The sequence below is a fragment of the Mustela erminea genome, chromosome 6 (assembly GCF_009829155.1).
Source record: "Mustela erminea isolate mMusErm1 chromosome 6, mMusErm1.Pri, whole genome shotgun sequence".
NCBI classification, from domain to species: Eukaryota; Metazoa; Chordata; class Mammalia; order Carnivora; family Mustelidae; genus Mustela; species Mustela erminea.
The window spans coordinates 3,380,242-3,404,478 of record NC_045619.1 but is presented as its reverse complement, the minus strand read 5'-3'; the positions used below and the strand labels follow the sequence as shown (position 1 = coordinate 3,404,478).

The 24,237-nt window shown below is 47.4% G+C and overlaps 1 protein-coding gene, 1 long non-coding RNA gene and 1 pseudogene across 7 annotated transcripts in view; 2 read left to right on the top strand and 1 right to left on the bottom strand.

The window, feature by feature from the left end:
• The window catches only part of PPARA (peroxisome proliferator activated receptor alpha), a 61,354-nt gene that overhangs the window by 32,395 nt on the left and 4,722 nt on the right, over positions 1-24,237 (top strand). For 5 of the 6 annotated variants that reach the window (XM_032345919.1, XM_032345914.1, XM_032345918.1 and 2 more), the window contains exons 3-7: positions 4,913-5,158; positions 14,172-14,332; positions 15,483-15,621; positions 16,406-16,608; positions 22,237-22,684. In XM_032345919.1, coding sequence (XP_032201810.1) covers positions 4,951-5,158; positions 14,172-14,332; positions 15,483-15,621; positions 16,406-16,608; positions 22,237-22,684 — 1,159 coding nt within the window. In that variant the 5' untranslated portion in view covers positions 4,913-4,950. Of the gene's footprint in view, positions 1-4,912; positions 5,159-14,171; positions 14,333-15,482; positions 15,622-16,405; positions 16,609-22,236; positions 22,685-24,237 lie in introns of those variants that run through there. The other variant, XM_032345920.1, reaches the window with a different exon arrangement.
• LOC116592630 lies at positions 13,780-22,239 on the bottom strand. The gene is made up of 3 exons (XR_004286544.1): positions 22,031-22,239; positions 16,467-16,805; positions 13,780-15,538 (listed from the first exon to the last, which is right to left on the bottom strand). It is a non-coding gene; the product is annotated as an uncharacterized LOC116592630 (long non-coding RNA).
• Positions 20,087-20,237, top strand: LOC116594543 (annotated as a pseudogene).

Genomic DNA, 24,237 nt, shown 5'->3' with positions numbered 1-24,237 from the left:
CTAATTACCCCGCCTTTGGCTTAATTCATACAAGCCCCCAGGCGCGGGCTCCCTTCGCACTGCCGCACTCTGGTGCTGTCCTCGCTGCTTCCGAGCCTGTCTGTCGGAGGCACTTTCTGTCCTGACGTCGGGAGCACGTTAATCATTAGGCAGGCGGGAATGGTTCATCAGTTCTATGAACTTCAGGTGCCACGTGAAGGTACAGAGGGCTTGTAGCGTTTCTCTGTTTATTTTGAAATGTTATTTTAACTGCTAGTCCAACAAATTCAGCTGAAGCCTCTAAATATTAGAGATCTAAAAGGTATACAGGAAAGGGGAAAGCCTCTGAGAAGGCCGTGGAGTGGCAGTTGGTGCAACACGGAGAAGTTCCTCGTCTGAGCGTTCCCTTCCCTGCCATGCGAGTGGTTCTCCGACGAAAATTCCATCCTTCTGCCTTTCCACAACGCAGCGAAGTCTTATCGGACTTAATTTTGCAACAGAAAATGTAAATTGCTTCTATGGGGTGGCATCAATAAGCACATTAAGTATAATTTGAGGGGGTTTTACAGTGTGATAACTCAGGGTTGCTGACAGAAAGATAAAGAGCAGCGAAGTCAAAGTTCCATGTTTGTCACTATGTGTCCGGACCCTTCTGGGTCAAATACAAGGGCTGAGTAGGGGGGACTTCAAGCCCAGCGCCCACTGTTCTTTCTCTTGAGTATCTGATCCCATAAAATATAAAACCGTTGGGACAATAGGGACAATCTTAATAGTTGGGACAATATCCAGCTGTTATTTAATGTTTAATTTCAGAAAATATTGACGAAGGGCCGTGCCGGTCCGAGAAGCTCCATTAGCAATGTAGGGGCGCAGAGATGGGTCTGATGCAGTCACGGCCCCAGGACGTGAGTCCTCCTTGGTCCTTGATTCCAAGCATGTGACGAAATGAAAGTCCTTCACTTTTTCCTCAAAGCACCCACTTTATGTTAGCCCAGAACAGAACTTCTCCCATGTCCTCTGTCGTTTCTAAGGTGGAGAGTTAAGCTGCTCGGGCATTCCTACCTTCACCCCAAGGCCTCTCCCTCGGGGTAAAGGGGCCGGCGGCTGCCAGCCTCGCTCACTCCTTCCCCGTTTGACACAAGCTCGTTCCTGCCGACTCGGAGCCTTGTTATTCACTAGACTTATTTTCCCTCTTGCACACTTTGTTTTTAAGTCTTGGTGATTCTGCTTCACCGGGCAAATTTTGGATCACTTTCCCAACGCAGAACCAAAACACTGAACGCAGAACAGTCACACTGACTTCTGATCTAGATACCCTTACGTTCTGTTGTCTTTGGACACGCTGGGTCTGCCTGTGCCATCTGGGCGACGGCAGGCCCCACTTGTTAGAGCCGGGGGAGTCCTCGCAGACTCTCACCGAATTACTGCCGGGGTAAACCGCGGGGCACATGCTGTACCCATCGTAGCTAAGCGCCGGAAACAGAAACCGGATCCCCTCTGCAGCAGAAGGACTGTGCGAGAACTATGGATACGGGGATTAACAAAACACATTCTCTGCCCTTAAGACAGACATGAAACGTTCTCACACTGCATGTAATTAGGGCTCTGTCAGAATCGGGCTGAGGAGCTGCGGGGGAACCCGGAGGAGGGTATGCTGAGCCCCACTTGGCTTCACAGAGTAAGAGCTCATCGTGCCATTAGCAGCTCATTTTAGCCTAATCTTTTTAAAAAGTCACGCCACCTAAGAGTTGGTGATTTGGAAAACACAATACGGTAAAGGTTGTGGGTCCCTGTTAAAATCCATCCAGCGCTCTCCTGCCCTCAGTGACACAGCATGGTCATAGTATCTACGTCTCCTTCCTTCTGCCCCTTTCTCTTCCTTCCTTCCTTATTTCTTGTCATTTCTTTCTTTCTTCTTCCTTTTTTTAACCTTCTTTAGATTTTGCATATTCTGATGGGTAAATGCTCGACTGAGACCCAAAAGGAGAATTCAGAGTTTCAGAAATAACAAGACGCAGCTCTAACATTTAAACTGGGCCGGAAGGGAAAGAAGTGTTGACAGAGAACCCAGCAGGCCTCGGGTTCGGGAAGGAACTCCAAGATTGCACAGAACACACGTCTTAATGGGAGCTGGGTGGGGAGCTCCGCAGCCCTTTTCCCGGGCTCTCGGCCCCCGCGGAAGCCCCCCTGCACGAGGAATCTGAAGCCCCAGTGGCGCTCTGCTGGCGCGCTCTGCTTCTCCTCCGGCGGTTTGTCTCACCTCCGTGGCCAGACTGGGCGCGGCTGAGAAAAGAGATCAGACTGTTGTGCCCGTCTGTCCCTCCAGAGCACCGGGGGCGGAGGACACAGTAACTGGCGCCTGGTTTGTTCTCCTCGAGGAACTGGGCAGTGGCCATGCCATGTGGACTTTAGAGCCAGACTTCCTGTGATAATTCTGCTGCTGGAGCAGAAGCCACAGCAATGGGGGAGGGCCGGGAGCCAAGGCACACCAGGAGCCACAGGGCAGGTGGGCTGGGGTGTGTGCCCGGCCGCCTTGGCTCTCTACGTGGGGACACCTTCACAGGGAGCCCTGCCTTATCTGCTCCAGCCGGAAGCAAGAAAGGGCCGGTGTATTCAGTGATCTGTGCAAACGCAAGCCTCTGGCAGGAGTTCAGGACAGTGTGTCTCCCTCTGCGGATGGATTTTATCTTGTCAGCTCCTCATGAACAGCAGGACCGACGTTCCCCTAAATAAATCTCAGGTGTGCTTTAAAAGCAACTGAGAGATAAAGCGGTGAGAGCACTCTAAGTCCCTGAACGTAATGACAAGGAAACGAACGCCATTTTGTAGGTCAAAGGTCAGTTCTTCCGGCTGTGACGCTCCTGGTTGGAAGAGAGAATAAAAAAAAAGAATTTAAAAAAAGCTGCCGTCCGCGCGCATTTTCCCTTGTAGCACTTGGGAGCCCGAAAAGAAAGTGGTCCCAGCCCCACTGACCTCACAGCCTCTGCCCAGCTCTCCGGTACTAGGCTGAACTTCACAGTTAATATTTTACTTTAGTGACTGCAGTTGTTAACCTTTTGTTTGTGGTGAAAAGTAGTTTAAATAATGCTGACCCTACTGTCTTGCTTGCCGTTTGAAGAAAGCTGCCTTCAGATATAATGCAGACTAAAACGTGATAGAAGAAAATGCACAGAGCCGTGGCCGGCTTATGGAAACAGATTACACAGAAAGTCTTTTAAATCCTATGAAAGGCTAACGGTTCCCTTTTATTTTTCCGGTGTGTTATCATCGACCACGAGAACTTACTGTCTGAATTCTAAGCAGGAGATGTGACTTCCACAAAAATGTGTGACTTGTCCCCATTTTGCATTTCTAAAGGAAGTCAAAACATCCCTTCATCTTCCCACTTAAAGATGTTTCCTTGAAGCAGGGCTGAACTGTGAACCTGTTTTAGAAGAGCCCGTCCCGCGGATTTGTTCTGGAATAGTGTTCTCACTCAGCTGAGCGAGCCTGGCGTCCTGCGGTCACCATGTGATGGCAGCGCCTCGAGGTCAGCCCTGGCTGTGGTCGGCTTGTACCTCCTTGGGTCCTCTCGGTGCTGCAAGCCTGTGGGCTTCCCTGGAACCGCTTCAGATGGGAAAGCGGTCCCGGAAGCGAAATGTCACTGGGCCATGCATGACTGCCAGGCCAGGGATGGACCTGGCGAGGGACCTCAGGAGGACAGAGATGGGAGGCCCGTTCAGGCAGCGGGACCTGCCGCACACCTGTGCACCTGGGCACGCATGCCCCTCGTGTCTCTTTTTGTGTCTCCCACGCTGCTCTTCGTAGGACACCAATCACATCGCTCGGAGCTGGCTTTAAAGACCCTCGTCTTGGGGCGCCTGGGTGGCTCAGTGGGTTAAGCCGCTGCCTTCGGCTCAGGTCATGATCTCAGGGTCCTGGGATGCTCTCTGCTCAGCAGGGAGCCTGCTTCCTCCTCTCTCTCTCTCTGCCTGCCTCTCTGCCTACTTGTGATCTCTCTCTGTCAAATATATAAATAAAATCTTTAAAAAAAAAAAAAGACCCTCGTCTTAAATTAGGGGCCTCTTCAAGACCCTCTCTCTGAATATAGCCATGTTCTGAGGTCCTGGGCAAGGATTCCAGCATAGGGTTTGGCGGGACACAGTGCAGCTCGTAACAGTACCCACCTGGAGAGCGTCTGTTGTTTGCCGGCTGAAACAGTCTAGCTTTGTTAGGCACTCACATAATTGGGTTTTCTAAACTCTCCCATGGACCGGTAAGTGTGCAGTCATTTATGAAAGAAAACCTGCGTGAGTCACCCCTGGGGTGCAGGAGAACACAGACTGTCACAGCAGGGTGTGTGCTGACGGCTTGTCCCTCCCGCTCTCTCTGCGCCCCTGCGCGGAACCACACTGGCCTGCGCGTTCCCAGAAGGCTTCCATTGTGGGGCTTTTGCGCACACTGTTTGCTGGAACATTCTCCCCCAAGACCTCTGTGCAGCACACCCTGTCATGTTCTACTGTCCTCAGCTCAGCCAGGCAGTGTCCCCCTGTAAGGCAGCATCTGTCCCCATGCGCTCTCACTGTGTTGTCGGGGCACCGGCAGACATTCGGTCCCCACGTGTATTCATTTACTTGCTGTCTGCATCCCCACCGAAATTGGTGCTCTAGGCAAGCAGGGACTTTGTGTCCGCAGCCACTTCTGTCCAGAGAGACACCGTGTGTCGGTAGCAAGTGACTGATTCTTGCAGGACCAGCTTTCTCTCCTAAACATGTCATGTTGGAAGATTTCCACTTTCCGAGCATGCTCACCAAGAAGCATGCGAGAAAGGGTGGTCAGCACTGTCCCTTCTTAGATTATGAATTTAGTGGGTCGTCATGGGTACCGGAGGTTTTCAAGGAAGGAAAAGTGTTCCTCTGCGTTTGACTCACTGGCTACTTCTCTCTCCTCCCAGGCTGGGCCTCAGCTACATTTCCAGAACCTCTCGTCAAGATGGTAGACACAGAAACCCTGATTTGCCCCCTCTCCCCACTCGAGGCTGACGATCTGGAAAGCCCATTATCTGAAGAATTTCTACAAGAAATGGGAAACATCCAAGAGATTTCTCAGTCCATCGGCGAGGACAGTTCTGGAAGCTTCAGTTTCGCGGAATACCAGTATTTAGGAAGTGGCCCGGGATCAGACGGGTCTGTTATTACGGGTAAGTGTGCTGTATCCCATAGCGCTTTATTTAGGTAAGTTTTTGTTGTCTGTTTTGTTTTGCTTTCCTGCAGAGAAAAGAGTTCGCTTTAGCTGGCAAAGTAGTCCCATCTCTGTGCCGTGAACTGTTTAGACATGATAGAGCGTGACACCGAATTCACTGACCTGGGGGCCTTTCAGGAGACAGTGTGAGACACGCAGCATGCCCGCTTTTAAAAGCCATATGCAAATCAAATAACGCTTAAAATTCAGTTAAGGCAGTCAGCTACATTTCTAAACAAGTCTGAGTTTCTATTTCTTCAAAGCAGAGGCTCCTGTTATGATAAAAAGAACGATTTTTAAAAAAAATCTGGAAATGTATATGAACCACCTCCCTGTTTTCTTCACTGCATCAGGAACTGCAGGAAAGGGGTGCCTGGGGGGTTCCGTCGGTGAAGCGTCCGACTCTTGGTTTCCGCCCAGGACATGATCTCAGGGTCCTGAGACCGAGTCCCATGCTGGGCTTCAACGTGCTCCGCGGAGTCTGCTGGAGATTCTCTCTCTCCCCCTGCTCCTCCCTCTGCTTGCACGCTCTTGCTCTCAAATAAATAAATCGAATCTTAAAAAAAAAAAAAAAAAACCTGCAACTAGTATCAGTGGGACAGATGCAAAGAAATAAAACCCGGGGTCCATCCACGTAGCCTCTGGTGTCACAGAGAAGAAATGGCGGGGCCCGCCATCCTTCCAGGCAGCAGTGAAGCCGGCCCTGGGTGCTGCGGTGTGAACCACGCCCTCATCGGACAAGCCTCCCATGCGTCAGGTCCTTAACCCAGAGTACCTGTCCGCCAACCGTCTTCTCGCCAATTCCCACGCCAGGAAGATGGCTTTCATGATCGTGTGCTGACTTTGGTGACGGCGGGAGCAGTGCGCGCTGATGAAACCTCTGTAGAGAAAGTAGTCGGAGGTGCGTGCGCTCTCAACCCAGTGGGCCCACTGGGGACAGACATCGTTAAAAAGGAGACACGCAGACGGGTGCACGTGGCAGCCGTGTTCGGGATAGCACCTGCGGCATGGGGACAAATAGGAGGTGGGGGGAGCAGGTCGTGAAAGCTTCCCGCTGCGGAGTTCTTCCTCGTCACTTACAAGAGTTAGCTCCACCTGTCTCCACTCGAATCCACGTAAAAAGCGTGAAGATAAACAATGAAAATAAGCTTGACGATATATTCTGTACAGTTCGCTGCATGTGAGGTCTCCAGTACCAAACAGTGCTGAATGTGGTCGGTAGGCCCATGTCACATCTGGGAAAGCTCGTGCCAGCTTTACGAGGTCGGTGCCCTGCCGAGAGGCAGGTGGGACTGGGGAGAGGGTCCTGCTGGGACTTCAGACAGAAGGCATGAAGCAGTGTGATGAAACATTACCATTTGTAGATCTGGGCAGCAGGTGTCCTTCTGTATATTTCTCTATATGTGTGAGGTGCTTTAACGAAAAATAAAAGCAGCAGGAAAGAGCATTCCTGGCAGAAGGAGAAAGCACCTTGCGCACAGCCTCACACAATCCTCGTAAAATCTCAGTGAGAAGACCATTGTCGTTTTACAAGTGGAAATAACACAGCTATGAGGTAACATGGCCTGGTCACATAGCTAGAAAGAGACCGTGCCAGGACCTGAACCTGGGCCCCTCAGCTGGCTCTGAAGCCGAGTTCTTCGTAAGAACATCCCTTCTGGCAGCAGTGTCCTCGACCCAGAAAGTCAGGGACTGCACGATCCATGTGAGACCCCGGGGAGATGACGAGTTATCCGACTCTGTTGCCTTCCTAGGCGAACAGCCTTGGTAGTGACCCCAGCAGACCTTTATAAATTATTCACTTTTTTTTTTTTTTTAAGATTTATGTCTTTACTTATTTGAGAGAAAGAGACACAGAGAGAGCACAAGAAGGGGGAGTGGCAGAGGAGAGGGGGAAGCAGACTCCCCAGCTGAGTTGAGAGCCCAACGCGGGGCTCGATTCCAGGACCTGTAGATCATGAACTGAGCTGAAGGCAGAGGCTTAACCATCTGAGCCACCCAGGCGCCCCAATGGTTTTGCATTTTGACTGTCTTTTTCATGACTTGTTATTGAGGGAGTGAGCTTTGAGGAAAAGGAGCAAGCATCCAGGGTGATGGGAGCTTCCAGAAACAGCAAGGGAGGCAAGCAAGGAAACGCCTCTGGGGTGCGGGATCACCTTCAGTGCCTCAGTAGGTCGCCGCATGGCTGACCTGTGCTAGTGCCTGGGACAGTGACAGCCTAGGCTACTGGGCACCATGGTAGCCAGTGCATGTGCCTTGTCTACCTGAATCCTAAGAACAATGTTTGAGCTCATTGTTCTGTTTATTTGAGGAAAGAGGAAGAGAGACAGACCCCAGGACACTGGGACATGCTGAAGATGAGAAGCCCAGGGTCAAACCCAGCTCTCAACCCCTCCAAATGCATCTTTGGGTCACCACACTGTAGGCACGGAGCCTGCTGGCCAGTTGTTTTCACATACTGTTTGTGGTTATACTGACGATCAGAAATTTTTCTTCTTCAGGATTTGAGAAGATTTATTTGTGTCCATGTTTCCTTTTTTTATTATTAAAAGAAGGCAGATTCCCCCCTTTGGAAAACAAGTGGTTCATTTTATAACGAAAGATTTGGGGATAGGCTTTCCTTTAGGTCACACATGCTCTTGAGCTTGTTCTCAAATAAGGAACTTGTGCGAGCAGGGTGGGTGTGTAGTTGTAAAACCCCTGGAAAGCTCTGTTCCAGCCATGGACGGAAAGAGTGTGCAGACACCCACCTTCTCCGGGAAGATAGAGTCCCCAGCGGCCACTCTGCCTGGATTTTCTCTCTCCCAAGTCCTCACGCTCAAACAGGAGGGACCGGAATTACATTCTTCTATTTGTTTCAAGGTTGTGTTTTAGGTCGTTGTCAAGAACGATAATCTAAAATATATTCCTAAGCCACCTGAAAGCTCTGACATATAAGACCTGGAAATGTCGTATAAACTGGCCTCGTGGTCCATGTGCTCCCATCAAAAGCCACACCGGACCCAAGTCCTTGGGCAGACATACGCTTTTCATCTAGATAAAGTAAGAGCAAGGGTTTGGGGGGAGAGAGTTCCATCCTGGTCTTCAACCAATTCCAAGGAACTTTGTGGCAAAAACAGAAGAGGGGAAACTTTACAAAAAGTGATCATATTGAAACGTATGCCACAGACACCCCTGACCCGTGGCCCTTGGCCCTCCAGGCCCTGGGGTGTGTGTCAGCTTCCCCGAACTGTTGTGGTTGATCCTTTTCATCATTTGGCATCATCTGTTGCTTCTTAAAATCTTGCTCTGCTTCCTTCCCAGGTTCTCCAGGGCTGGTGGGACTAGCTAATTTGAGATAAGATTACCGCTTCTTTGTAAATTAGATTTTTCCATCCCTCGGTGGTATTTCTGCATTATGCAAATTGCTCTGGAAGGGCCGTCTATAAAGTGTATTCACTTTAAACTTTACACCCAGGAGAACAGATGGGTGAGGCTGCTTGCGAGGCCCATCTATCTTTCTCCGATTTTCCTTTGCAACTTTACGGCATACAGTGAACTGCACATAGTTAACGTGCACAATTTGATGTGTACACACACATTTTGAGTGTGAAACCATCACCACAATGAAAACAGTGACCAAAGCCATCACCTCCAAATTTATTTGTGCTCTTGTATAAACCCTCGTCCCCACCCCTTGCTCTCCCTCCCTCCCCTGAGCAACACCAGTCTTTCTCTCCTTATAGATCTGTCTGTAGCTCCTAGAGTTTCATATAAAAAGAATAATGCCGTAGGTGTTCTTTTCAGCTGGCTTCTTCCACTCTTCAAAAATCTTTTGAGATTCATTTGCATCAAAGCACATACCAGAAGCTCAGGATTTTTATGTGTTGTGTGGATACGCACTGTTTCTTTACCCACACACCTGTCGGTGAACATTTCAGTTGCTTCTGTGTATCAGCTGTTGCTGACGATGCTGCTGAGAACATTCACGTCCAAGTCTCTCTGTGGACGTGTGCTTTCACTTCTCTCCGCTAAATACCTAGGAGCGAATGGCTGGGACGTAAGGTAGACGTATATGTGACTTTTAAGAAACTGCCAAAGTCTTTTCCAGAACAGTATATCGTATATCACTTTTTTTTTAAGATTTTAATTATTTATTTGACAGAGAGAGAGCGCGCGCGCACAAGCAGAGAGAGAAGCAGGACGGGGAGAGGGAGAAGCCGACTTCCCACCAAGCAGGGAGCATGATGTAGGGCTCGATCCCAGGACTCCAGGATCATGACATGAGCCAAAGGCAGACGCTTAACTGGCTGAGCCACCCAGGTGCCCCTGTAAACATTTTCAGTGAAGCATAGTTGACACACAGTGTTACATCAGCTTCTGGTATACAACACGGTGATTTCACAGTTGCGTGCGTGACACGGTGCTCTCTGCCACGCGCCATCACCGTCTGTCACCGTACAATGTCATCACGAGAGTTCAGACCGTACTTGCAATGCTGTACGTCTCTACCCCGTGACTTGTTTATGTGATAACTCCAAGCTTGTGCCTCATGCGTACACATCTTCTTGGGTGACAAACCTTTTGCCCATTTTTAAATTGAGTGGTTTCCTTGCTTTTGACTGTTGAGAGGTGCTCATATATTCTGGATACGAGTATTTTATCAGATGTGTGATTTCTGGATAGCTTCTCCTCGTCTGTGTCTTGTCTTTTCCTTCCCTTAGCAGTGGTTTTCAAGACACAGAAGTCCTTAATTTTGAAGAAGTGAATTGGTCAGTGGTTTTTTTCCCCCATGGATCCTGCTTTCTGTGTCATAGTTAAGAAATATTTGCCTCACCCAAAGTCACTTTATTCTGTAAGTTTGACATTTTTTAGGTTTTACATTTTTGCCCTAGCTCTACGGAATTTGTCTAGATCTATTGAATTAATTTTCATATATGCCTCAAAACTCATTTCTTTTCTCTCTCTTTTGCATTTGTAATTGTTCTCACAGACTTTATTAAAAAGACTCTTATCTCAAAAAAAAAAAGACTCTTATCTCCACTATACAGCCTTTATATCTTCGTCAAAAATCAATAGGCTTTACCTGCCTGGGTCTATTTCAGTTCCATTGGTTTGTCTCATTTGATACCAGTGCCACTAATTTCTGCTTACTGTAACTGTATAATAAGGCCTGAAGGCAAGTTTCACTAAATTCTCCAACTTTATTCTTCTTTCCTGAAGATGTTTTGGGTGTGCTGGTAGTTTTAGAATCAGTTTTTTAATTTCTACCAAAAAAGTCTGCTGAGTCTGCTTGGGATTGCGTTAAGTCAAAAGATCAATGTGAGGAGAATTGACATCTTACCAACACGAAGCCTTCTGAGCCATGAACTTATTTCCCCTCTTAGATAGCTCTTCATTAATTTCTCTCTGAGGGGGCGCCTGGGTGGCTCAGTCAGTTAAGCGTCTGCCTTCAGCTCAGGTCATGATCCCAGAGTCCTAGGATCCTGCTTGGCAGGGAGTCTGCTTCTGCCTCTGTCTCTCCCCACCACTGGCTTGTATGTGCTCTCTCTGTCAAATAAATAAAATCTTCAAAAACATTTTATCTCTGCAATGTTTTCTAGTTTTTAGTGTACACATCTTTCATATTTTTCGGGTCAGATTTATTGCCAAGTGTTTCATATTTTATAGATTTTTTAGAATTTTCTGCATAGGTAATTATGTCATCTGTACATAAAGACAGTTTTACTTCTTCCTTTTTAAGCTGGATGCCTTTATTTCTTTTTCTTGCCTTATTACACTGGTTGGAAATCTCCAGTATAATGTTGAATAAGGAGACACCCTTGCCTTATTCCTGATCTCAGTCTTTCATCCCTAAGTATGACAATAACCGTTTTTCATAGATACTCTTTCCTAGATTGAAGAAGTTCTCCTTCCCAGTTTTCTGTGAGTTTTTATCAGAAATTAATGTTGGATTTTGTCAAATACAATTCCTTCATCTAGTAGGATGATCATGTGACTTCTCTTTTTTTATGTGGTTGATACAACAAATTATACTATTTGATTTTCAAAGATTAGGTCAACTTTGTATTCCCAGAATAAATCCTATTTGGTCATAATGGATTGTCCTTTCTGTACATGGTGGACTTGTTAAAATTTTGTTAAGAATTTTGTGTCTTTGTTCATGAAGGATATTGGTTCTAGTTTTCCTCTAAAATCTTTATCTGGTTTTGGTATCAGATTAATGCTGGTCTCGTGGCATGAATTAGGAAACAGCCCCTCCTCTATAGTTTTCTGTATTTCTGTGGAATTGATACTAGTTCTTCCTTAAATGGTTGGTAAATTTCACTTATGAAGCTTTTTTTTTTTTTTTTTTCATCTCATTTCTCTCAGTGTTCCATTTTGGATAGTGGATTTTTTGTTTGTTTTTTTTTGTGTGTTTGTTTTCTGCGTCTTCACATTTACTAATCTTTTCTTCCGCAGTGTCTGAGCCGGCTCTGATCCCATCCAGTTTATTTCTCACACTAGGTGGTGTAGTCTTACTCACGAGAAGTGCAATGTGGTGCTTTTCCACCCAGTCTCTAGTCTTTCATCCTGCTCCTGGAGCGCATGAGGATACAGTCATAACGTTAGTCATCTGTGTTTGTTCCGGTGTAGCCTAACCCTGAAATCATGACCTGAGCGGAAATCAAGAGTTGGGCGCTTAGCCAACTAAGTCACCCGGGTGCCCCTGTAATTTTTTTAATCGGATGCCATGCATTGTGAACTTTGTTCATGGTGGATATTTTTGTATTCCCATAAATACTTCTGAGTTCTGTTCTGGGACACAGTTAAGTTACTTGGAAAATGTCTGACCTTTTGGGTTCTGTGTTAGATGGAACGATAACACTGTTAAGTCTGCCCCAATACTGAGGCAAAATCCTTCCGAGTCCCTTACCTGATGGCCTGTGGATTCTGAGGCTTTCACCGTGAGAGGTGGCCACAGAACTACATCCAGCCTTGTCAGAGTCCCGGCTGCCGCTCCCTGTCCTTTCAGGTTGCTGCTGGAGTGTCTTTTCTTTCAGGCTCTCTTAGCTGATGGAGCAAAGAGATATGGGTATGTTCTAACCCATGTATACCCATAGGTCCACAAACATTTCCGTAGGTCACCATTTGTATCTCTTTTTGTTGCGCTGGTGCCTGCGGCACTAACCCGCCATCCCATGGGTCATTCTCACCCCTCCCAGCCAATCTGCTAGCTCCTGCTCCCACAGTGAGAGGCCTGGCTCCCACACCACCATTCCTTCCATTCATGGTCTGTCTCCAGTCTACACGGTGGTTGCATCAGGGTGGCTAACCTGTACCCTGTGGGAGCTGCTTTCTCCACGGACACCTCAAGCGGACACGTAGCTCCTTTGCCTTTGGTCTCATAGATGCCACTCATTTCCAAGTTGCCTTGGGTGGGGTCTTCTCCACACCTCCTTCAGGGAAGCCATTCTGTGCATGTGTGACACAGTGTGCTCACTTTGTCACTCATTCCCCCAGCATAGTTCCCCAACCTCCTAAATTTTTATTTGAGCACATGAAGCCTCACTCTGTACTGTAAAGTTCTGTGGGTTTTGACAAAGGCATCACATGTTGTGTCTTCACCATGATGTTTTCATATGAATCGTTTCACCATCTCCAAAAATCTGTTTTACCTGTTCATCTGCCTCCCACCCTCCCCCAGCAACTCACCTTTGTGCCAGACCTATGATTCCGCTTCCCCAAAGCATCAGATGTTCGGGTCGCACAGTTTCTGACCTTTCAGACCGGCTTTGCCCTCTTATCCTCTCACCTACCGAAGGGCATCTTGGTTGCTTCCGATTTGGGGAGATTAACACTAAAGCTGATAGAGACATTCGTGTGTAAGTGTTTGTGTGAACTTAGTCCTCAGATCACGAATGGCTAAATACCTCAGAGTGTGATTCCTTTAAGACTGTTCTGCCAAACTGTCTTCCAGCGTGGCTGTACCATTCTGCATTCCCACAAGCCATGGGCGAGCCTTCCTGTCGCCATGTGTCCTCACCAACAGGCGGTGTTGTCAGAGCTTTGTCTGTTTGTTTAATTTAATTTTTTAAAAAGGTTTACTTATTTATTTAAGAGAGCAAGAGCATGCACGTGCACAAGCAGGGGGAGAGGTAGAGGGAGAAGGAGAAGCAGGCTCCCTGCTGAGCAGAGAGCCCAACACAGGACTCGATCCTGGGACCCTGAGATCATGACCTGAGCTGAAGGCGGCCGCTCAGCCCGCTGAGTCCCCCAGGCGCCCCAGTGCTTGTCTATTTGTTTTCACCAGTCTAATAGGTGCATAGGGACGTCTAATTTTAATTCACAGTTTCCCAATGGCAAGTGATACTGATTTGCTACCATTCTTCAGTGAGGCGTCAGTTCAGATCTTCTGCCCACTTTTTTAATTGAGCGGTTTGTTTTATTGTTGAGTTTTAAGACTTTTCTGTGTATTTTGGATACAAGTCTTTTATGAGATGTGTGTGTTGCGAACATTGTCTCCCTGCCCGTGGCTTGTCTTTTTTATTCTCTTGGCAGTGTCTTCTGCAGAGCAGAAAGAAGTTTTTAATTTTAAGGAAGTCAGCTTAATTTTTTTTTAATCTTTCATGGATTGTTGCTTCCGATGTTGCCCACATGGATTTTCATCCTGTATTCTGGTGTGATTTATGGAGTTAACATTTGCAGAAGAGTGGAGGGCAGCAAAGTAAAAATTGTGTGTAAGCCGCGCCAAGGTCAGGGGTGAGGGGGAGACAGCTGGGGTTGTGGGTCCAGAACCCAGGGGCCTCCCAGCCGCTTTGCGGATGTAACCGCAGTAACTGGAGGCACACAGGGTGGGGGTGGGACAGCCCAGGACAGGGGCCAACCCAGGCCGGGAGCTCTGCCTACTAGCCGGCGCCTCCTCACATGCAGTCGTGTCCTCTTGAACCTGGCATAGACATCGACGGCAACGTTGTCTGGAGCGCTCATCGGTCTTTCTCCTCTGTTCTCAGACACCCTCTCACCAGCTTCAAGCCCCTCATCGGTCACGTACCCAGTGGCGGCCGGTAGTGCTGATGAACCTTCCAGCATAGCCTTGAACATTGAATGTAGGATATGTGGGGACAAAGCTTCAGGCTACCATTACGGAGTTCACGCGTGTGAAGGCTGTAAGGTACGGTGGACCCCAGCAGGGGAGAGTGTCCCTGCTTGGGACAATGGCTGCTTCTTTTTAAGCACAGATTTTGATCATCACTAAAAGGATCTGTCAGTCAGCGGTGTCAGGCCCCCACATCGTGCTTTTAGGACTGTGTGTGCACTCTCAGCTTCGGTATTTCATGTACCTGATACGCGCAGGGTCTCGTCATCTCGTGTTCAGTTAAAGTTGGAACTCTTCCCTGTGCATGCTGAGACGGTTTGCTGACTTTGGAAGACACCACAGCCCTTTCTGGTGTGGGCACAACCCACGTCCTTGAGAGCAGCGCCGCACCGGAGCCCGGGCTGGCCTTGGAGGCCTGGGCTGTGGGGAGAAAGGGCCACGCTGCCTTCTGACAGGCAGAATTCTCTCTTCAGCCTCCTCATGCTCCTGGCCTGCTCTGGCCCTCCCCACTTTACAGACTTAGAGATCCAGCTGAGGGAAGGCGCCAACCTCCCTCCTGTCCCCCAAGAAATTGCTGTCCCTGCTCCCGCAGGCATTCCAGACCTGCCCGGTGTGAAACAGGCAGTGGGAAGTGGGAAGCTAACAGAGAAAGCACCAAAGCAAATACAGACGCTTCACAAGCCTTCTGACCATGAACTTGTGAGAGAAGTTACTTGCAGAGTAACTTTTACCCCAGGGCTGTGCCTGAGTTCCTGTTGTTACATTTTGTTTCTCATGGACTAAATACTAAAGGTTCTTACTGGGTAGAGTTTAAGATAAGCTTTTGTAAAGTGTGACTTCTTTACCACCAGGTGGCTGCCTTTTATGAGTTCATTGTAATTTTTGTCTTGAAGGGGCTAGTATTCTCTTACACAGAGATCCGTGCAGTCACAGATCGGGATGTGAGTTGGGGAGGGAAAGCGACACTTGGACAAATTAAGACTAAGTGACTCTGGGAGACGATAACCACTGTCTTCCCAAGCCAGACAAGGACGTCTTGGAACGACTTTGAATTTTGCCTCACTTTGTTGGTTTTTCGTCTTACGTGTAATGAAATTTAAATTTTTCAGTTTGTCCCAATTAAGTCAGACTTCTTAGAACAATTTTACTAATTTCAGTTCATTTGAAAATTACAGTAAATGAATGGCCAGAAACACCCCTCCCCAACCTTGCGCCCATCCCACAGGGTTTCTTCCGGCGAACCATTCGGCTGAAGCTGGCCTATGACAGATGTGACCGCAGCTGCAAGATTCAGAAAAAGAACCGGAATAAGTGCCAATACTGTCGTTTCCACAAGTGCCTTTCAGTCGGGATGTCCCATAACGGTAGGTAAGGTTGTCTAGTGCGCTTCTGCAGCCCGTGCCTCAGCCCACCTCCCTTGTCTGGTCGCCACGGACTGTGTTTTGAATGAATGCACATAGTGCCCAGATCGTTTTGCAACCCAGATAGCCTAAGAAGGGGGAAGTGTCACGTAGCTGAGACGCAGCAGAGCTCCCGGAATTCCTCTTAGACACTTCGCACGGTAAGCCTTTGACTGAAGGTTTTCAGACCGAATGGAAATCCCTCTGGGATGCCAGCGTGGAAGCAGCATCCCCACAAAGCACGTGTGCGGCGAATATCATTATTCTGAACCCTGCTGTCATTTTAGAACGTGCCAGTAGATCTAAAATGACTAGTTCCCAGTGGTCGCAGGTCTGCCTTCTGGACAAAGAAAAAGGTGTCACATGAAGTCACCCTAGGGGTCACTGCCATCTCCTCAAACTCGGTTCAAGTTTGGACCTCATGATAATTAGGTCAATTAGGACAATTGTCCTAAAGGACAATTTTGAACCTTCGGCTGATCCTACTGACGAAACAAGTGAGGGTGTCGCCTTGTCTTTTAGCCTCTTGAAGAAGTCCAGAGTTTATGGAGGGTTGTGTTTCATTTTCCTCTCTCCAGAATAGAGAGAGCAGTACAATGTTGACTAGTCCTGACCGGGCGGCTTTGGTTCGCGGTTGAATTCTCGGCACACGTTCTCTGCCCAGAGGCCCGTCCCCCTATCGTGCACCCTGATGCTCACCTCTGCTCGCTTCCCGTTCTCTCCCGTGGCCCCCCTCTCTGCCCCCCAGCAATTCGCTTTGGACGAATGCCAAGATCTGAAAAAGCAAAACTGAAAGCGGAAATTCTCACCTGCGAACATGACCCAGAAGATGCAGAAACAGCAGATCTGAAGTCCCTCGCCAAGAGAATTTATGAGGCCTACCTCAAGAACTTCAACATGAACAAGGTCAAGGCCCGGGTCATCCTGGCAGGGAAGGCCAGCAACAACCCGGTAGGTGGCCTGGCTGCTGCTTGCTCTCCCGCCTGAGGCGGCCCCTGGCCGCAGGGAGGGGCTGAGGGGACCAAGGTTGGGTGTTGGGAAGACGGTGTCAGTCCCAGAGACAGCGGATGGAGGCAGCGTGTCGGCAACTCCTATCTTCTGGGCTCGCTCTACCTCAGAGCTCCTAGCAACCAGGCATCATAATGACTCTGTAATTAATACATGAAAAAAAAAAAAAAGAAAGAAAAAAAGAAAAGCCAAAGTCTGATCAATACCTTAGGGTCATTTCTTAAGTGCATTTTTTTAAAAATCCTCTATTTTTTTCCTTAAGTCTCTATTTTATTTTATTGTTAAGATTTTATTTATTTATTTGACAGGCAGAGATCACAAGTAGACAGAGAGGCAGGCAGAGAGAGAGAGGAGGAAGCAGGCTCCCCGCTGAGCAGAGAGCCCGATGCGGGGCTCGATCCCAGGACCCTGAGATCATGACCTGAGCCGAAGGCAGAGGCTTCAACCCACTGAGCCCCCCAGGTGCCCCTAAATCTCTATTTTAATGCCAGAAAATGAAAGCATTTTCTTTCACGCAACACATGTTCTGGCGCCTCCCCTAATCCCCTCCCTCCTCTCCCATCCCCCACCCTGCAGTCCCCCCCCCCCCCACTCCTGTTTTTTCAGTGAAAAGGCAAGGACATCTCTGGGTTTAGAGAGGGCTGTTCGTTTACAGAAACTTTGTCTTCTCTGGATAGTTCTGGGCCTTTTCCGAAGTGCACTGCTACCTGCCCCCGACCCCGTGGTCTGCTCAGTCTCTGTGTCCATTGCTGAACTGATCTCACAGCTAATTCAAAGAAGGGCCAGCCCAGGGTTGGCTAATGAAATAGTTTGCTTTTTTCCTATGACATGGCAAAACAGGTTTAATTCGTACTAATGAGTAGCTTAAAGCAATCCTGATTGGGAATTACAAGCTGGAATTTTTAGTCACAGGAAAATGAAGTATTTCACAAGCTACTTACTCTCATGAACAAACCAAACCTCTCTTTTACTGAGTCTTTAATTCTTCAGTAAAATTCTCCAATTAAATGGGCGGGGACGTTTCGGAATGGCTCAGGCGAACCCTAGGACATTGGTAAAGCCGTACCCATGCTGCAAGGCCCCAGGGGCTTATATAAATTAGACCCTTTCTGGACCATGAGGCTGACAGCAAAGTAACCTTTTAATTTGGAATTTCTCTCCTGGAAATGGTTAGGAGAGCCTCATATTAGAGAAACCAAAGCTTCTGATCTCTTTGAGATCTTCTGTTTCTCTCTTGGGTTTTTAAAGGGGAACTTAAAAGTTAACTTGACTCTGAACCAAACACTCTTAACATTAGTTTCATTCCCACAGAGTATCTTTCTGCATATACCACTGAGATCCTCACGCTTTTGGAGGGAGCCCTGTCCTCGTCGGCCAGAGCTTGGAGCTCCCCATGCAGGACACAGGGTCTGCTTTTCTATTTCCCGTGGCCTGTAGATCACATAACACGAAGACCTACAGCTTGGCTAGAACCGATTAGGGGCTGGGTGGGCCAGGAGAGGGGTGCTGTGGGAGGCTGGTGGGAAAACGGTGGAGGGAGGGTCTTGGGAGGAGGAAGGAATCTGCAGGAAGCGTGTTAATCCCATTGTTTTGGGAAGGGTGGCTGTTAGCTGAGGGCAGGGGCTGATGGGAGGGATAGTGTTTGTTTCTGTCTGGACATGCGGTTGGTTTGAGCCACTCAGATTTCAGAACCGGAGGCCAGAAAACCGCCAGGGCCCTGAGTGAGCTAGCTGGCCAGGGCTTATCAGGACCCTGGCTGCCCTGTGATTCGAGGGCGTCAGGAACGGAAGCAGAGCCGAGGCACAGAGGACACATCGGTCCCATCTGAACTCGGCTTCCAAAAGACATACTTTTCAACGTCTTAAAAAGTTGGTGTGTTGACGTGTGAGGTGTTAATATCACAAGACTCTGGAAGGCCACATGCAGTGAGACGGTGAGGAGCGTTCAAGTCTGTGCCCCTCCTGTGAGGTTTGCAACCAGGGGCTCGGGCCTGCCCCATGAATGCGCACGGCCTACCCACACTGCCCCAGCCTCTGCTGGCGCTAGAAGCTCGTTGCACCTCTGGAAACTAGGGGAGGGTGTTCGGTTCAAACGGACAAACAGTTTTTCAGCACTGACTGTGCCAGGCGATGGTCATGCAGTAGCACTGGTCTCATGTCACAGACCATCGTGACTTTCTTCATTCAAATGAAGGACACCGCATATGTTTATCTCAAAGGTTCCTATATAGCTCGGAATTGTTGGGAATAGTCTTTAGAGTGTTTGAATGTTTTCAGTTATGGACAGTCTGTGTCCCCTGAGAAGATTAAGGAATTTTAGACAAAATCATGGGTCCTTTGTAGCCAGTCGTAACAAAGTCAGGTGTCTTGTCAGAGAAGAATGAACCAAGCAAGGGGATAAATTTTGGGCACGTGACTGAGAATAGATTCTAATGTGCGTTTTGTAAAGGGCTTCCAACATTATTCTTAGCGCTTTGAGATCTTTGAGACGAGGGACCCCCCCCCAGGCGCCAGCCTGAAATGGCTTTGGGGGATGATAAACCCCGTGGTGGGGTTTTGCCCGTGGTGTTACATTGAAAGATTACACCGGCAACTTAAGGTGTCTTAAGATTTAAAAAACATACTTAATATTTTATACCATTTCTTGAAATGTGTAGTAAAACCTAACCAAAAGCTTATTAAATGGTTTCATCCAAAACAATTCTACCAAGAAATCACAATTTTTCCCTAAAAGATGGTGCTGCCTGCACTTTATGTAGAAAATGCTATTTAGATGTATGTAAAGATGAGCTTTTGTCAGGAGTATCATTAACACACACAGAACACCGTCAGGCGTGTGCACAAGTGGTAGATGTCAGTTAGGAGAACCTTCTGGTCTTGGTGGGAAGTGATGGGTGGGGGTGCTGGGCAGCTTTCTGCCTCCTGCTATTTAAACTTGTGACAACATCCTTTATTTATCTGAAATGACCACCTGTGATGTCAGATACATTCATATTCAAACTTAAGTATAAAAGGCGCATTCCATAATTAAATATAAGCAGCATGGATTTTTTTTTAAATAGTCCTATCAACAGTGTTTATCAAGTGTGTTAGTATATGCATTCTCTCTTAAGCTTCCATAAACATTGGTTTCTAAATGTTAGCACTGGTTTTGAATTCAGATGGTTTCTAATTTTGTCTGTTAATGAGGCCCTGCCTTCTTAAAATCTAAGTGAAAATTTTATAAAAATGAAATGAAGTATTTGTACCAGTTACTTCCCCATTTACGAGAGTATGTTTTACATAAAACTTGTCCCAGGAGGGTTTCATGGGCCTGTGTCCTGTTTCACAAGGAGCTTTGCCTGGAAGGGCCCGGGGTTGGGATTTCATGCCCCGCTGTCACTGTCCTGAAATTCTTCATCATTTTTGAAAGAGGGGCCCCCAGCTTTGCGTAGTGGCAGTATCGTAGCCAATGAGGTTTATCTGAGGCGCGATTATTGCTAATTGAAAGAGGGGCCCCACATTTTCATCTCGCCTGGAGTCCTGCAAATTCCGTGGCCAGTACCGTGCCAGTCATGTGAGATGCTCCAGCAAAGGATGCAGGTGCTCTGGGATCACACACTTGGGGAACTGCTGCCCAGCCTATCTCTGTTCCTGAAGCTTCCCACCACACACCCCCACAGTAGAGACTCTGGAAGGACCGAACTTTATTTAACTCAGCGTTTCCCAAATTTGTTTGGGCCACACAACTTTTGTTTTTATTTCTGCTGAAGATTACAAAGCCAGTGATACAGCCAAGGTGGCCTACTAGTGTATTTTCTGGAAATTGAAGGGATAGTGCTGTGTATCCTTCAAAAGCATCCCTCCAGCTCACCCGAAAATGTTAATTCCTTTACTCTGAGCAACTTCCCAAGACACAGAACTGCCCCCAAACTTGCCCTAAACAACAGTAATCAGGCCTGCTTTTACAGTCTTTGAAGGGACTTTGAAGGGACTGGTTTAAGTATTCCTTAACCAGACTTGAGATAGTCGGGACTTTGGCTTTGAATTTTGTATTCAGAATATTTTCACTAACACACAGGTAATTTTTTGAGTATTCCCTTTCTTCAGATGTAGAATCAAATTACTGTTGTGGGTTGTTTTTTTTGGGGGGGGGGGGTCCAATGCTGTACTGCAAATTCTAATTTTATTTAAACACTTCTAAGACAATGCCTTGTATTGTTCCACTGTGCCTGCCTTGTTTCTGAGACAAGGACACTCTCCAGGTGCACTGAAGATGGTTTCATGCTGTGGTTCCTCCAGATGCTCTTGGGGGCCCAGGAATAGGGGCCACATCGTGCTCTGGGGCCAGATAGAGTATCAGTGACACGCTTTGCGCACGGGCAGAGTGAGTCTTAAAATCATGAGCTGCTTATGCCATTCTACATTTATGTATTCTGGTAGGAACTGAAAATAATGCTTCAGCCCACCTCATTACTGATCTGTAGAACACATTATAAATCAGAGATCCCCTAGAGACTGTCATTTCTTCTGCTCCGCACACAGACCTGGTGTACATTTTGGCCAGCAGCACAAAATATTTACATCCATTCCCCTGTGCCCCACCAGATATATAATGCCTTCTGGGCATGCTGGCCTCGAATAATAGGGCCAGCCACCTCCGCTCCTCCACTAGATACTTGGAAAATGGCAGGACCCATGGTCTTAGAAGCAAATGATATATATCAAAGTGTGGACTGCTGGCCTAAGGGTTTGTGCTTGTTCCAGAACACAGAGCACTGAAGTGAGGAAGTGAGGGTTCTTTAAGATTTTCCCAGGTGGCCCCCAGAGAGCAAGGGCTTAACAGTGCTCTCTTGCTTATTGCTATGCAAACACCAGCTTTCAGAGTTCTATGTATTTATGTACCAAATTCACTCATGCTGTAGTCAGGGTCAGGTAACGACGGTTATCTCTGAAGTTCATAAAATGGTAAAATTAAGAATTACTGTAGTGTGAGCGAAAGAGGTGAAGGCACACACTTTTAGTTATAAAATTAATAGGCCTGGGGATGAAAAGGACAGCATGAGGACTGTGGTCAGTAATACTGTAGTTACGTTTCCTGGTGACCCCACTCAAGGGGTGGGCACTGCCTAAGGTATAGATGTGTTGAATCGCTACACTGTGCACCTCAAACTCATATACCATTGTATGTCAGCTGTTCTTCGGTGATAAAAATGTTTAAATTACTGTAGTTAGGGCCACTGCAATAGTAGTCAGGAGTTCAGAAAATCTTATAAAGTATTAAAAGTGCTTTGCAAATACACTCTTGTTAGCTTTATTGCCAAAATCAGGACTTCCCTTTCATAGGAATAAAATCCCCACCTGGTGTCAGGCAGTGATGATCTTACCTTACAGATTTATATTGCTAGTTCTCCATAAATGTCTTTGTGTCCCCAGCCAACTTTGAGGTTATTTAAGGACGAAGACAGCATTTTGTTCATATCGCGCTTCTCCGCAGGTGATCTGCAGACACTGGCTGCTCATCAGTTCTTTGATAATTAAGAGGACAGCCTGTCCCCGGCGACCTGGCTCATTTCCGTGTCTTTCGTTGCAGCCCTTTGTCATACACGACATGGAGACATTGTGTATGGCCGAGAAGACTCTGGTGGCCAAGTTGGTGGCCAACGGCATCCAGAACAAGGAGGCGGAAGTCCGCATCTTCCACTGCTGCCAGTGCACGTCTGTGGAGACCGTCACCGAGCTCACCGAGTTTGCCAAGTCCATCCCAGGCTTTGCCAACTTGGACTTAAACGATCAGGTCACTTTGCTGAAATATGGAGTTTATGAGGCCATATTTGCCATGCTGTCTTCTGTGATGAATAAAGATGGGATGCTGGTAGCATATGGAAATGGTTTTATAACACGTGAATTCCTGAAGAGCCTAAGGAAACCGTTTTGTGATATCATGGAACCTAAGTTTGATTTTGCAATGAAGTTCAACGCACTGGAGCTGGATGACAGTGATATCTCCCTTTTTGTGGCTGCTATAATTTGCTGTGGAGGTAAGTCACTGACCAAATCTGGTGTCCCCTGCAGCCTCCTCTCCCAAAGGATGGCAGTACATCTGTCTGTGCCTGAGTGGCGCACGGTGAGGCACGCACCAGCAGGCGGGAGGGCATCTGAGAGCCCCTGCGTCACCACCAAGGAGAATTAAGTGAGAATTATATCATACCGTATCATATTCTAGCATACGTTACTATAGTTAAATACATATTTGTACATTATATAAATGCATTCCATTCATAACTATGTTATATACATAATATTCTATTTCTGATTATAATATAATCATAAAATATAATTTACTAGGTATAATGGTGACACAATTTTTATCTAATATATATCTAATATCTATTAGATAAGATCATAATATATGGTGTATATTATTATTGTTATGTAATTCTACTATTATAGTATTCTATCCATATTACAGACAGTATTATGTGACGTGCCAGACAGATGTTAGTACAGTTTATCTCACTATTGGTATATTCTGTTTCATAATGAAAAATGTCAGTCGCTAACTGGCAGTGTTTGCAGTTTGCTTTGCCAAAGGAAATGGATCCCAGTGAAGGAGAATCTGGGCCTCTCTGCAGGGAAGCTGGCTCTGCAGCTCCCAGAATTTTGGCTCAATGTCCTGTTCCTTTAAATAACCCTGTCCTGATATAAGAAGGTCATCCCTGTACTGTAAACTCAGCTGACCTTACCCAGTCTGGGGGAGACTGATGGGGCGACCACCACCCACTGCGAGAAACCGTGCTGTGCCCCGCAGGTGGCTGAAGTGCAGAGCTGAGGCCAGCCACAGCTGCCCGGACTGCGGAAGCTCCACAATGCCTGTCCCTGCTACTATCCAGCTGCACGTGGTCAGCTGGCACCCTTGTGCCCTGGCAAGCAATGGAAACTGTAGGGCAGTTTGATGTCAGCTACTCTTGTCCTCTGTATGCTCAAGATGTAGTGCTGTGGGTAAAAAGCAACGGCACGAACCTTTATAGGAGTAGGGCACAGTTCTCTAGAAGAAATTATAATCCTGTATCAGTCCTGGGGTGCCTGGGTGGCTCAGCGTCCAACTCTTGATTTCGGCTCAGATCATGAACTCAGAGTAGTGGGTCGAGCCCTGCATCAGGCCCTGCGCTGAGGTGGGAGCCTGCTTCAGATTCTCTCTCTCCCTCAGCCCCTTCCTGCCACGTGCGCTCTTTCTCTCACTCAAAAAAAAATCATGGATCAATCCTATTTATAGAAAAGGATCAAGTGTGATACACATTAAACCTTACGAGGGGGATTCACTTTCTGTTTCTTTTAATCCGTTTAAAAAGTGAATAATTAGATTCATTTCACAACCAAAAAATGCAACGAAAAAAATCCACGTCCTTTGCAACACTTTTAATGATCCTAGTAAGGACTGAGGCTTTAAAGAGAGCATTGCCTCTTGGACAGAGGGATAGGGATGGGGACAGGGACAGGGACAAGGTGGGTTCTGGACCCAAGGCAGGACACGTGTTCTCAGGCTGTCCCGAGAGGTCCAGTGCCTGCGGTTGAGTGTCCCCAGGGAGGGCAT